At 44.9% G+C, this 14550-nt stretch overlaps 1 protein-coding gene across 1 annotated transcript; it reads right to left on the bottom strand.

Moving 5' to 3' along the window:
* Positions 1-13047: 13047 nt before the first annotated feature.
* Positions 13048-13856, bottom strand: LOC123185385 (flowering-promoting factor 1-like protein 4). Its single transcript, XM_044597269.1, has one exon. It carries the CDS (start codon positions 13741-13743, stop codon positions 13414-13416), a length of 330 nt encoding a protein of 109 aa, XP_044453204.1. The 5' UTR covers positions 13744-13856; the 3' UTR covers positions 13048-13413.
* Between the last annotated feature and the right edge of the window lie 694 nt (positions 13857-14550).

The following is a 14550-nucleotide window of genomic DNA, read 5'->3' on the forward strand; positions in this document are numbered from 1 at the left end:
TGCATGGTAAAAGTAGATAGCATAATTCACTATTATTTGTGAAGGAAAGGCAGTAGCTAGCAAACTGAACATGGGTCCTTATAGTGAGCTAATAAGACAAACTACTCCTCATTGTCGGAGATATAGATGACGATTGGCTCCTTGGACATGGAAGAGGGCGAGGCCTCCGAATCATGCGTGCCCTCGTCGTAGTGATGAGTTTCCTGGGCTGCTCCGGGCACAAACCTACTGGCTCTCGAGATGAGGTAAGCACATGCACGCTGAGAAAACACCTCGTAGTCTTCGTCGAAGGCACCGATGGTGGCCTCGAGAAAACACCATGAACTGTCGTTTAAAGCAGCCAACCGTGTCACGGCATCAGCGCGCGAGGCATTGATGGTGGCCTGAACGGCGAGGTGCTCCTCCAAGATCTGGGGGTCGGCACGAATGGCAGCCATCGCGACCTCATCCACGCGTACGGGCGCGATTTGCTTCTCCGCTGCCAAATGCACCTTGAGATCCTGGCTATATTGCATGCACTATGGCCTAGGGAGGCGCTTATTTGGTGGAGGGGTCGGTGATTTGGGTGGAAGGTGTCGCGTCAGCGGTCCAGGCATGTGGGATGTGGAAGGAGGAGGAGGATGGGGGTCGAATGCGGATTACCTGCCTGGATAGGCGAGGCCGAGCTGCGTGAAGGAGGGTCGCCAGCGAGGAGGTGGCGCTGCAAGCAAGGAGTGAAGGTTTCAACTTGGAAAGGAAGGCGGAAATAGGGGAAATGTGGCTTTTGGTAAGGAGGAGGGGCGGGGAGGTAGATATTTCCGTGGAAGCTGGAAATTTTGAATCGCTTCAGCAAAAAAACTGACACACAAAGTGTCATCAGACGGTGCTCCAGGATATTTTGTACTACATCTCACACGGTTGGTAATAATAAACTGTGTGGGATCTACATGATTTTTCATCTTGATTTGAATTACATAATGGGGTCAGAACGGCAGTGGACGGTGTTTGAATTGCTAGAACTTTTATGTGCAGTGAACATGCAACTATATGTGGGTCATAAAAGAATTGGAATTATTCATGGTTTGTTTGGACATTTTATACATTAAATTGGTTTTCTAGCCATTTCAAGTGCACAATTCAAAATTAAACTACATGCACATGCTCCGGTACAACAACATGGGTTGTAAAATCATATATGTGTCCATGGGTTTATGCTTATGTCCCATGCAACAAATGGGGATGAATTTCGGGGATCGTTTGAACATTTTTATACGTTAACTCAGTTTTCTAGGCATTTATGTGCATAATTCAAAATTGAACTATATGCACATGCTCCAGTCCATAAAACGGGTTGCAAAATCAAATGTTTGTCCTTGGTTGCAAGCTTAGGTCACATGCAAGAAATGAGAATGAATGTCAAACACCTTGACACTGTCGCTCGGCCGCTAACATTGAGATACATGGTTTTAAAATTATAGTAAATCGAAAACTCGTCTGAAATTCATGAAACTTTACATGACATCATGGGACGGCATTGACATGTTGTGGTAAAAATATTGTCCCATTTGGGGCAGGTTTGGGTATAAGCTTCTCGCAAACCCGAGATTCTCTCACAACAAGCCTGATGGTTTCAGTAGGGAACATGCCACCTAGGGGAGGAAACGACATCTATTGCCTCTTCTTACTTTCAAATTTTTTTCTCGTGTCAAAATAGAACAACACAAGTGTTGTGTCAATTTTTGGGATTTTTTGGGGTTCGCTTGGACGTTTTTATACATTAACTGAGTTTTCTATGCATTCATGTGCATAATTCAAATTAGAACTACATGAACATGATCCAGTGCACATAAATTGGTTCAAAATTGGAATGTGTGTCCTTAGTTACATGCTTAAGTCCCATGCAAGAACTGAGAATGAATGTGAAACACCTTGCCACCATTGCTCGGCCGCTAACATTTAGATACATGGTTTTTAAATTCTAGTAAATTGAAAACGCGTCTGAAATTTATGAAACTTGACATGCTAGCATGGAACAGCATCAACATGCAGTGGTAAAAATATTGTCCCATTTGGGGCAGGTTGGGGTATATAAGCTTCTCACAACAAGCCTCATGGTTACGGTAGGGAACATTTCACCTTTTTGGACGAAACGACATCCGTTGCCTCTTCTTGATTTCAATTTTTTTCTAGTGTCAACATAGAACAACATGAGTGTTTTCTTAATTTTCGGATTTTGGGGGGCTCGTTTGGATATTTTTATACATTAACTGAGTTTTCTATCCATTTATGTACATAATTCAAATTTGATCTATAGGCACATGCTCTAATGCATATAAATTGGTTGAAAATTCAAATACGTGTCCTTGGTTCCATGCGTAGATCCCATGCAAGAAATGGGAATGAATGTTAAACACCCTGCCACCGTCACTCGGCCGCAAACATTGAGATACCTGGTTTTAAATTCTAGTAAATCCAAAACTTGTCTGAAATTCATTAAACTTGGCATGCTATCATGGAGCCGAATCAACATGTCGTGGTAAAAAATTTGTCCCATTTGAGGCAGGTTTAGGTATAAGCTTCTCACAAACCAGAGCTTTTGACAACAAGTCTGATGGTTTCGGTAGGGAACGTTTCACCTTTGGGGACGAAACGATATCTGTTGCCTCTTCTTGATTTCAATTTGTTCTCTAGTGTCAACATAGAACAACATGAGTGTTGTGTTAATTTTTGGAATTTTTTAGGTTCGTTTGGACATTTTTATACATTAACTGAGTTTTCTAGGCATTTTATGTGCATAATTCAAATTTTAACTACATGCACATGCTCTAGTGCATATAAATTGGTTGAAAAATCAAATATGTGTCCTTGGGTGCATGCTTAGGTCCCATGCATGAAATGGGAATGAATTTCAAACACCAGGGCACTATTGACTGCCGGCAAAATGTTGAGATACTTTGTTTTTAAATTCTAGTAAATCCAAAACTCGTCTGAAATTCATGAAACTTGGCATGCTATCATGGAGCGGCATCAACATGCCGTGGTAAAAAAAATGTGCCATTTGGGGCAAGTTTGGGTATAAGCTTCTCACAATCGAGAGCTTTCTCACAACAAGCCTCATGGTTTCGGTAGGGAACGTGCCACTTTTGTGGACGAAACGATATCTGTTGCCTCTTATTGCTTTCAAAAAGTTTCTAGTGTCAACATAGAGCAACAGCAGTGTTGTGTTAAATTTTGGAATTTTTCAGGGTTTGTTTGGAACTTTTTATACATTAACTGGGTTTTCTAGGCATTTTATGTGCATAATTCAAATTTGAAATACATGCACATGCTACAGAGCATATAAATTGGTTGAAAATCAAATATGTGTCCTTGGGTGCATGCTTAGGTCCCATGCAAGAAATGGGAATGAATTTTGAACACCAGGGCACTATTTATTGCCGGCAAAACATTGAGATACTTTGTTTTTAAATTCTAGTAAATCCAAAACTCGTCTGAAATTCATGAAACTTGGCATGCTATCTTGGAATGGCACCTGACATGATATGGTATTTTTCGTGTAAATTTTGAGATAAGGCACACTCGAATAACAACCAACAAAGGCATTTTCAAAAAATAGCTGCCACTTTAATATCTCAAACGTTTGTATAATTCAAATCATGTGCGTTCTGTTAACCATTCATGTGACGCCACGTGTCTTGATTTTAATGGCTATAGGAGGTGTTGTGCGGATAGTTGCTTGACTGAACGGGGGGTGTGCGAGGGGAGTCCGGTGCACAGGGCGATCGAGAGACGTGCAAGCTGTCCTCCAATGCGCAGGCTCACCGGGAAGTGTGCAAGCTGTACGCTACGCATGCTCACTAGGAAGCGAGCCCTTTGACTTCCATGGTCGCCCGCCTTCCTCTCAATTAATGGTGCCCGAGCCGCTGTTTAATACGGGCGGCCTTACTGTTCGCCTCACATTCCCCTCCGTCTCACAGACCTCCACCAATGCCATGGCGCAGAATGATCATCTGCTACTAGTCTTCAAGTTTCGTGAAGTCGACTCTGAGCCGGAGGAGATAGAAAATAAGGAGGAATGGGGCCTCATGGACATGGCCCCAAACGAGGTGGCCGCGGCGGTTGCTGCCCCTGCTCCCGTACCAACTCCCATCCCCGCGCTTGCGCCAGCGACCATCCCCGCAGCATTGACGGGCTGGTCACCGAGCACTATTGCAGAGCTGGAAGCCGCGGGCGTCAGCAAGGTCTCCGCGGACCCATGCGAGCTCGTGTACATGCCAGCGCCAGCGCCCATGCCCGTGCCCATGCGTGCCCCTCCACTCACCATGGCGCCGGTCCCCGAGCGTTTGGCTGCACCCGCCATGCCCGTGCCCGTGCGCATGCCCCCCCTCAGCGGCATGGGACGCCGCCATTGGCCGCTACCTCTCAGCGGCGCCATTTGCCGTCCTCCCGCACGACGACATGATGTTTGATTTACATGTGAAGAACATTTTGTGCTGCCTTGAAGACTTCAACAACAGAGTCTCGGACGATGGCAAGGACAATGACGGCGCGACACGCCGCCTCCGCCGCCGCCGGAAATAGTTTTTTTGGGGTTTTAATACTGTATCTCGAATTCTCAATCATATGAATATAAATTCATAGTGTGACTTAATGAAAGATATGGTTTGAACGAACTTGGGTTTTTCTCGTTTAATGTACAGACTTATCAAACAGTTTTCTTTTGAAAATAATGTTAATGGTTTTTAAATATAAAACACCCATCGCAAACCTTTTAGTTAGAGCACCCGTATGCAAACCGACAGCTTCCCCAGGAAGCCAAGGGAAAATGTGCCGAGCAGGATTTGTGCAGCTCTTGATCGCGAACGTTTTAGATAGAACACCCGTATACAAAGTGAGAGCTATGGTCTTCCCTCTTAAGTCAAGGGAAAATTCGCAACGCAAGATTTGTGCATCCCTTCAACGCAAACGGTTGTTCTGGATGACCCGTGTGCAACCACGTAGAAACAATTGGGTAAGATTTGCATCTGTCATATTGGGTATGTTACCATTTGTCAAAATGGAAATATTGACATTTGTTGATCTAGTAACATTGCCATTTGTCAACCTCTTGTAACACTGCGATTTGTCAAAATATGCAGCTAAAAATCACTAGCAATATCTAATTTTTGCAACTAAAATCACTAGCACTGTTCATATGGACACCAATACAAAGTGGCATTGTACTTTTTTGTCTAATTTGAGACCAGTTTTGATGTAATCTTTATCTAATTATAGACGAGAGATTATTAATAATTGGGAACCAATATCCCAAACGGATTATTTATTCAAACAGTGAGCGTTAGACCAACAATGGATGTGTGCCATGCTTCGGTTAAGTAATAAAGCGGCAGCTTTATCCAAATAGAAAGAAAAAATGTGTGCCGCCACGCGGCCCATGTGTCGTGCGAGCAGGCATGAGTTGACGGGATGCATATGCAAATGTACCATTCATTACATACAACAAGTCACCAACACACAACAACAATGAGGATACATGTTGGATTATAGATTATTTCCACCAAAACATTCTAGTAAATACTAAAGTTTTTCTCACACAACAAATAACAAAGCGATGAAATGAACTTCAGCTCAACCAATCCTCAGCGTTGGAAACACTTGATTTGAACCATAACTGATTCTATGGGAAGGGCCAGCTATTGTCAATATCGAGACCAATGCAGGACTGATCATCTGGGCTGAAGCGTCCTATATCAGGACACATATTGTGATAGCCGGGGTAGGGAACCATAGCAATGTCTGAGGTATAGACACAGTTGCTTCTCATAAATGGTAGTAACATTGTGTCAACAGCAGCTGGATCGCCTTTCACCATCATTGGATAGTTTTGTCCAAGGAAGAGCGAGTTTTCTCCAAGAGTATCAATACTGAACCAGGGAGAAGGTGTTGGCGCTAGCACAGTAGTATCCATCCAGAATGCCCTGCAACGGATATTGGAATAGATCCGGAGAGTGCGACCATGGGAGACAACACCTGCTTCGTTAGTAACATCAGCAGTGCCTAGTATACATACAAGAAGAGGTGATCCATCGGAATAACTTGCCAAGCGCCACTAAGTATATAGGTCCTGCTCGTCCTCATGCTCGTGATCATCACCATTGTCATCTCCCCCTTGGTTATAATTTTTTTCAAGTATAGGTGGTGGAATGTTCACAAGACGTTGGAAACACAAGAAGGTTAATTAGTAAAGGGAAACTAGCTAACCCGCATGCATGTGGATGAAACAATTATAATTACGGTGGAAGACAAACGTACCAAAACCATAAGGATTCCATGCAAAAATAGTGTCACGAGAGGTGGCAGCAAACACAAGATCCTCGTATTGAATTGCATCACAGTACTCATCCATGTACAAAAATTGATTTTTAAGCAATATCCATCGAGGCGTGGAAGTAAGGACGGCAACAACTTGTCAAAGATAGCAACAACTTCATAGTTCTTGTAATTCCAAGAGCGGTTGGTAACTCGAAAAATTGCTATCTTCCATAGACGACTGTCACCATGATCGTGTTTAAACGTATGTAGATCATCTGTGTGCTCAACCTTAGGGCAGTCTGTGATTTTTGGAAGTGGAACCCGGTGACAAGTGTACACATTCACAAGTTCCCACTCGCAGTTATACCCAATATAAACAACCCAATCTCCATTTGCGCCTGCCCAAGCCTTACCCTCAAGCGATGGCATCTTAACATCACATGTATCATTATCAAGCGGCATCAACTTCCACAAAGGCGACGCTTCCATCGTCCCCACGCCGGCGACCAACGTCATGGCGAAGAATATAGGGGAGATCAAACCGCTCCTGAACCCTTGGGTTCTTTGAAATGATATTATTTGTTGAGTCGAGAATGGACTTGAACGAACCTGCCATGCTAGACAAGGTGATGACGTCGCACCGAACAATGAGTTCCTCCACCACGTCATCTTTTAGATTGGGGCAAGAATAACGTGGTCGTTTCCAGCCTGTTCCCTCCATGGAGAAGATGATCGAATAACGGAAGAATGAAGGGTGAAGGCAAATGGAGGAAGGAAGAGCATGTGACAGCAGTTCCAAATCAAGAGGGAAAGGCGAAGAGGAGGTGGATGGTTGCCATGGTACAAAAAGAGGCTAGTGGGGAGCGAACGGTTGTCACAGAGGTCACACGCTGACGACAAGGCCGATTGAACCGCATGCCTTATATCACACACACCTTGATCTGGCTGACCGTTTCTTTTTTGTTGCCTAATCACAAATAGTTCATCCGACTGAACTGTATGTTGTATATCGCACACACCTTCATCTGGCTTCCGTTTCTTTTGTTCCTCCTCATCACAAGCAGTTAATTGAACTGAACCGTATGCCCTGCATCGCACACGCAACTAAAATACGAACCGTGTTTGATGCATCCGTCATCGCAAATGTTTTGCACCTTTTTTGACGGTTTTTACGCCACTGTTTGCAATTATTGCATCGCGCACAGTTTCGTCGAAGGGTCTCTGATCGTAGTGTCGCGTTAGCAGCATCCTTTAGTAGTGAGGGTAGTAGGTCCTAAGAACAATTAAGTAGGGTTGGTTAGATGACTATGATGATGATATGACGTGTTATTATGATAACGAGTAGAAATTGTTAGACGACTATGATCATGATGAGTATGACTTGTTATTATGATAACGAGTAGAAGTTGTTAGATGAATATGATGATGATGAGTATGACTTGTTATTATGATAACAATGAAGAGTTATTATTAATGATGATGATGCTTAGTTGTTATATCATTATGAGCATGATCATTTATTATATGTATCAGTGGGTGAAATAAACATGGATTAAATTCAAGTGGAGGCAACACATATGGTGCAGATCGAAAGTACTACTAATCCAAACTTGATCATAATAATCCAAACAAAAGTGATCAAGTTTGGATTAGTAGTACTTTGGATATGCACCATGTTGCCTCCACTTGAATCTAATACATGTCTCCTTCATCCACTAAAATAATAACTCATCATGATCATAAAATCATATCATGAGATTACTATAAACCAGTACAAATACAATGGCAATGTGCAGTAGAAAAAAATAGCAAACTTTACCAGTAGCGCTAGTAGCCCACCAAGCGCTACTGCTAGGGAGGTGTAGTACTAGCGCTTGTTGGAAAAAGATGTTGCTGCTAGGAAGGTGTAGTAGTAGCGCGGGGATGGAAAACACTCTACTACACTGCAGGATAGTAGTAGTGCGCCCCGACCCACGCTACTACTGAACATTAGCTCTAGCATCGTATCAGTAGAGTGCCTCCACTCGCCACTAATACGCCTCCACCCCGCGCTACTGCTAGGCTTTTCCCTAGTAGTGGAGGATCAAGTGAGGAAGAGAGGAAGGGGAGCCATTAATGGAGATGGTGGAGGGGCAAAGGGGAGAGAGCGAGAAGAGCGGAGAAGGGAGAAAGAAGAAAGTAAGTGTGAGGAAAGAGCTAGCTAGAGGTAGGGGGGAGAGGGAGAGGGAGGGGGGATAAAGGTGGTTGATGCGCTTAGTACTAGCGCGGGGCATGGGGGTCACGCTACTACTAAGCCCATTAGTTGGAGCATGGCCTCAGGCACCAGCGCTTAAGCTACTACTAAAAAGGGCCCACCAGCTGGCCCCGTCTATTCATAGAAGTAGCGCGGGGTGGCACACACGCGCTACTACTATCAACTTAGTAGTAGCGCAGGTTTTATACCCCGCGCTACTATGGCCTGTCGCGGGGGCACGACAGGGACCACTTAGTAGTAGTGCCGACCTGTTGTGCCCGTGCTACTACTATGCTCTACCAGTAGTGCCTTGTTTTTACCCGCGCTACTACTAAGTAGCAGTAGTACGGGCCAGTTAACCCACACCATTATTAAGTGGTTGCCTATAGGGGTTTTCCTAGTAGTGTCACATTTAGCAAGCAGATGGGTCTAAACCGCTCAATCCAAACAACAACCATTTTCTTCTGGAGAAGCATGATAATTCCAAAGTTTAGACGAAGGAACAAAAGATCATCATTGTACAAGTCCACAAATTTTTTGAAAGAAGATTACCTTCAATTCCCAACATTTCTCATAAAACTCAGTGGGGAATAATTTGAGCTAAATTTACTGGGTGTTAAGACTTTTGACCTTATTACCAGCTACGATCACATTCCTTGGCACCCATATGCTAGGCAATTTCTTTCGCCTATATCTAGTGTTTTCTTAGCTTTTACAAATGTAGATGTTCTAAGACAATATATTGTGTTGCTAATGAAGTACTAATTTTGAAATAAACGTATATATTACTGAAATATTATATTTGTTAGTCCTTCCATCTCAAAATAAGTATCGCTGATTTCACACAACCTTGTGGGCGGAGGGAGTATTTTGTAATGTCACTTTCAAGAAAATATCACATAAGCAATCAATTGTAGAGTGCGATGTTGTTTGTATGATTGAAACATAGTCTAAGAAGTAGCTATCAATCTGATCATTAATTCTAGTCTTATCAGCACATCAGTAACTTGATTTTAGTATAGCATTTTAGGTTCAATTTTTCGGGCGGGAAATTTTAGGTTGAATTTAACAAAATACGTGTACAAATAAGAATCTACCTGATCATTAATTCTGGGTCCGGCTCCACTCTTTTCATGGTTGCACTTCCTGTATTCACATAATTAAAAGACTAGAATATAAAACATGATATTACATGTATACCCAACAGCGTCCTCTGTACATTTTGTCTATTCATAAAAATACTTGCATCTATCCAGAGTTACTTTATTTGGAAGAAAGAATTTTTTCACTGGAAATATTTTCTGCACAAAAATCTGCAATTGAGCACCTGAGATTTAGATGCGCATTTATGCTCTGGTCATCTGCCGTCTTATATCCTAATACTTTTTGTATCTCAGATGTGAATTATCTTTCTCACACATACGGTAATTAAGATGAATAACATTAGAGGGGATATATTATTCTCTATGGTAAACTATTATGGATGACATGCAAGTTATTAATTAATTATTACTATTATATTGTTGCAATATTTTTTTTGAACTGGGCTAATCCCCTTTCCATTAAAGATATAACGGAAATACAGCCAACTCCAAGTTCACATGACAAGGGAAAGTGAAAAGGCGAGTTCAAGCACTCCAGAAAAACCCGCTGTGAGCTCGCAATCGAAACTTCCACTACGAGGCAAAAACTCTGAAGCACCATCAACACGCAACAACCAGAATCAAGTTCAGACCTCATTACAGCCTTCACAAAGGCAACAAAACATGTAGATTAAACCAAAACGAAGCCCCAAAGTTCTCCATGTAGCTTGGTGTCTTGACGGATCACTCCACAGTGTCGCCAACGTACGCGGTCGCGCAGAGCCTCATCATCTCTTTAGCATTCTCCTTCAGAATCATTGCGCCACGCTCCAGATCCGTTAATTGCAATATTAATTGATCATGTAAAGATAGTTGCAATACATGACACTACATGCAACTGCATCTGGCTTAGAAGATCAATCCGTAATATCACTGATTTCACATAACCAATGCTATCTATGTATTCCATGAAAAATAAACCAATGGAATACAGAAATACATGAACTGTGTAATGAAAAACCATGCGGATTTGCTAGCTGAGACATTGCTAGGAACATCCGTGGGACATCACACTATCGTGTCATAAGAAGTGAACCAGCATGGTTTCACTTCAGTACCAATGTGATTACCCATGTAGTGTTTGTTTGTCGGACCTAACAGTTAAGAACTTGCGTTACTATCTTATTAAAGGCATTGTCTCCATGCTGATGTTCTAGCCTTGTTGTGTTAGATCTGGCATCCACGATGAAAATTCTTGCGCTAACAGGCTGGGCGTGGTGACGTTGGTGTGAGTGCTTTTTCTTTTGTTTTTTGTTCCGACTTGATGGATTGGTGCAGCAGAAAGTGACTTAGTCGTATGTGTTTTTTCATATCTTGTCATGGCTCAGCCAGTGTGGCCCACCTAATTCATCTGCCCTTGGCCCCCTCGCGTCTCCCCCGTGGGCGACCTGGGGGAAACCCTAGCCACCGCTTCTCGCACCTCCTCCGCGCCTCTCCCTCCTCGCCGCCGCCCGCAGCGCTGCCGGACGAAGCCTGGCCGGCTGGGCGGCGGCGGGGCTTATCCCCATCCTTTTCGTCTTGGCTGGCGCGCGACAACGGGGTCGAGAGGAGCGTTGGGCGAACGTGGGATTCGGCGGCGCGGCGGGCGGGTCTCCTGGCGGCGTCGTGCACGGCGCGATGGTGGCAGCCTGCATGTCGCGAGGTGGTGGCTGCGTTGGGCCTGCCCAGTGGTCGCGGGTGCCGCCAGATTCAGATCAGATCCATCTGGATCCTGTCTTCCGACTCCGTCGGCCGCCGCGGGGTGGTGATGGTCGTCACTGGCCACGTCGGACCGCTGGTTTCGGCGTCTGGAGATCTACAACGGGTTCTTCTCGATCCTCCTTTCTGGCGGGTCGAGCCCCATGGCTCTCGCATCTTCACATGTTTTGAATCGTGGCTCGTTGCCAGATCCAAAGCAGACGGAGGTTTGGTGGCATAGGATGGGGACTGGAGGAAACTTTGGTCGGCTAGCCTGGCCCGGCATCGGCGACGTCACTCGACGCCGTTACCCTCCGTGGAGGCAAAGCCGAGGTCTCTCATATCCACCTCCGAACCCCTCTCGGACGAAAGTCCAAAATCCAGTCTGAAATGGGCGGCGGCGGCGGCCTGCGTCTTATCCTCCATGGAGGCGCCGTCTTGGGAGGACCTGCTGTTCGGGGGAGAGATGCTGTGGATGGTGGGCTCCGAGTACGTCTAGTAGTGGCGACGGTGTGGACGTTGCTAGGTGGTGCGGCATTGTATCTACCGCATAGATGACGACGAGTTTTGGCGGCATGGTGCAGTTGCATAGCGACGACGGATGCGGCTGGATGGACGAGCGCAAGGCGGTGGAGCTGTTTGGCGCCATGGTGGCGTCGACGACAGCGAGACCGGGCAAGATAAATGCATCAGTACAACATTGAAGATGGATTGATGGCATGTGGCTGTGGCGGCCACATACCTGGCAGGCGTCCTGATTGAGAAGTGCGCCGAACTGGTGAGTGCCTCATATCCGGCAGGCGTCCTGATTGGGACCTCAGGTCTTAGATGATAGGTTTGGATGCGAGGTATGTTTGATATTACGCCCAGACTATCAGCGCCCCTTCATCAATTGGTTAGGAGTAGCGACACATGTTGCCTAGACGGTGACTTTAGTCTTACTGTTGTATGACTTTGTAAGATCTTATGTGAACAATTAATAAAGTGGCTGCATGCATTGTCAAGATGCAGAGACCGGGTTCCTCCTTTTTTTAAAAAAATATTGTCTCAACGCCGTGTGTCTTTAGATTCATTTTAAGATAGCTTACCAAATATGCGACCTGGTCTTATTGCTTTGTATCAATTTTAATATTATTATGGTGGTGTGCATCTGCAGATGCACAGGCCGGAATGTTTAAACTATTTTTGGAAAAAAATGTGAGCATGTTCGTAATAGTGGTCTACTTTCTGTGAATCATGTAAATGTATGTGTTTTTTTGTCAACTTTCATAAAAAGATGTAAATGTCATTTGGATGGCAAGACAGAAAGTGTGGGTTCTTCCGGGAAATATCATTCATCGCCTCGAATGTATCTCAGGAATGCGACCCCCCTAACAGACTACAGGTGCGAGCTTAATCTCGTTCAGTATCAATACTGTTTATTGCATAGCGCAAGCACGATTGGTTCGTACCATGGAGTTTTTAAGGTGCTCTGGACCTCTGGTGTACTCTCAAGAGCGACTGCATTTGGACATGTATTCGATTTTAACTTTCCTTAGTTATAACTAATTACTAATATATGTACAAAACAATATTATTTTTAGCGGAGCATAACAATTTATGTGCTGAAATATCATGGCAAGCCATATCTGTTTATCTATATTTGGTTATATTTGCTCCATGTAGAGTGCAGGAATGGCAGCCTTAATTTGCAACAGAAAGATCTAAATTAATTAATTAATGGAAATCTCTTATTTATATTGCATTTTATAGAGCGTGAGTGATTGATTCGGTTCACTGAATCTATCACTCAAGCTTCACAAACCATACAGTACAATATAGTAATATATATGTACAAACAATTCGGCTAGAGATAGTAGCACCAGACGACCCCGGCCGTATTGAGCTACACACATGCAGACCAGCAAAAGCCACACGCACGCGCACGTAGTACCGTGGTATTTTGATCGCACACATACAATACATACGTACGGTGGTAATATATATGGCGGCCGGCCGTCCTGCGAGGTAGACGAAAACTACCTCGTGGTATCTATATCTTACCCAGGGCAGACAGGCAAGCTTGGAAGCTCACGCGTCGCGGACCTCGAAGACGTTGCGCGTCTTGACGACGACGTCGTACATGTGGACGAGCTTGAGGCGGGCGAAGTCTCGCGGGACGGAGATGAGGTGCACGGTGGAACGCTGGTGGAACTGGAGCAGGCACGGGTCGTTGAGGTAGCGCTCCCACCCCAGCTCCCGCAGCCGCCGCTCCAGGACGTCGTACGTGGTCACCACCTCGCCGCTCGGCACATGCACCAGCACTTTGCCCGGCCGCGCCCCGCTCCCGCCGCCGCAGCCGGGCGCCTCGCTGTCCGCCCGCCTCACGATCCCGTCCTCGAATACCCACACGCCAGTCATGCTAGCTATTTCACTCGACTTGACTAGCTCGTAGGCTCTTGCTAACAGCTTGCAAGATGTATCGATTTCAGAGGTGATCGATCAACAACGGTGATTGAAGGTGCAAAGAGGTGGGAAGATGGTGCAGAGCTTATATAGAGGCGAAGGCTACCGGGATGACGTCGGAGGCCGGGCGCACTGCTTATTACGGAGTGGCTCCTGCATCGGCTAAGGTGGGTCCCGCCAGCTCAGCGGTGGTGTCCTTGGAATGGGGTGGTGTGGGCCGCCGGGAATCACGGCGCCTCCAACCATAGAAGGAGAACATAGTTGGAAGTTTCCAATCGAATACTGACAATCAACCGTTCGATCACAGAATGAATGGCCAGATCCGTTGTGTTCCTCTGGGCCACGGAAAAGCAAGATGGTCATCGAAGCCGTCTATAATAACGATGGAAAAGGGCAGAGATATACCTTGTAATAACTACTCCCTCCATTCCTAAATATTTGTCTTTCTAGACATTTCAAATGACTACTACATACGGATACATGTAGACATATTTTAAAGTGTAGATTCACTTATTTTGCTCCGTATGTAGTCACTTGTTAAAATGCCTAGAAAGACAAGTATTTAGGAACGGAGGGAGTATGTTTTTTTAATAAATAATACAGTATGGACACATACCCTCATAAACACATACATACACTCGCCCCTATTAATACATGAACGCACACCATACGCTATGAGCAATTCCGAATGATTGAGCTGACAAGTTTTGAGATTGACATCACAGGCGCCTCATTATCGATGGAACGTCGCCTCCATCTGTG

Source organism: Triticum aestivum, chromosome 2A (genome assembly GCF_018294505.1).
Source record: "Triticum aestivum cultivar Chinese Spring chromosome 2A, IWGSC CS RefSeq v2.1, whole genome shotgun sequence".
NCBI classification, from domain to species: domain Eukaryota; kingdom Viridiplantae; phylum Streptophyta; class Magnoliopsida; order Poales; family Poaceae; genus Triticum; species Triticum aestivum.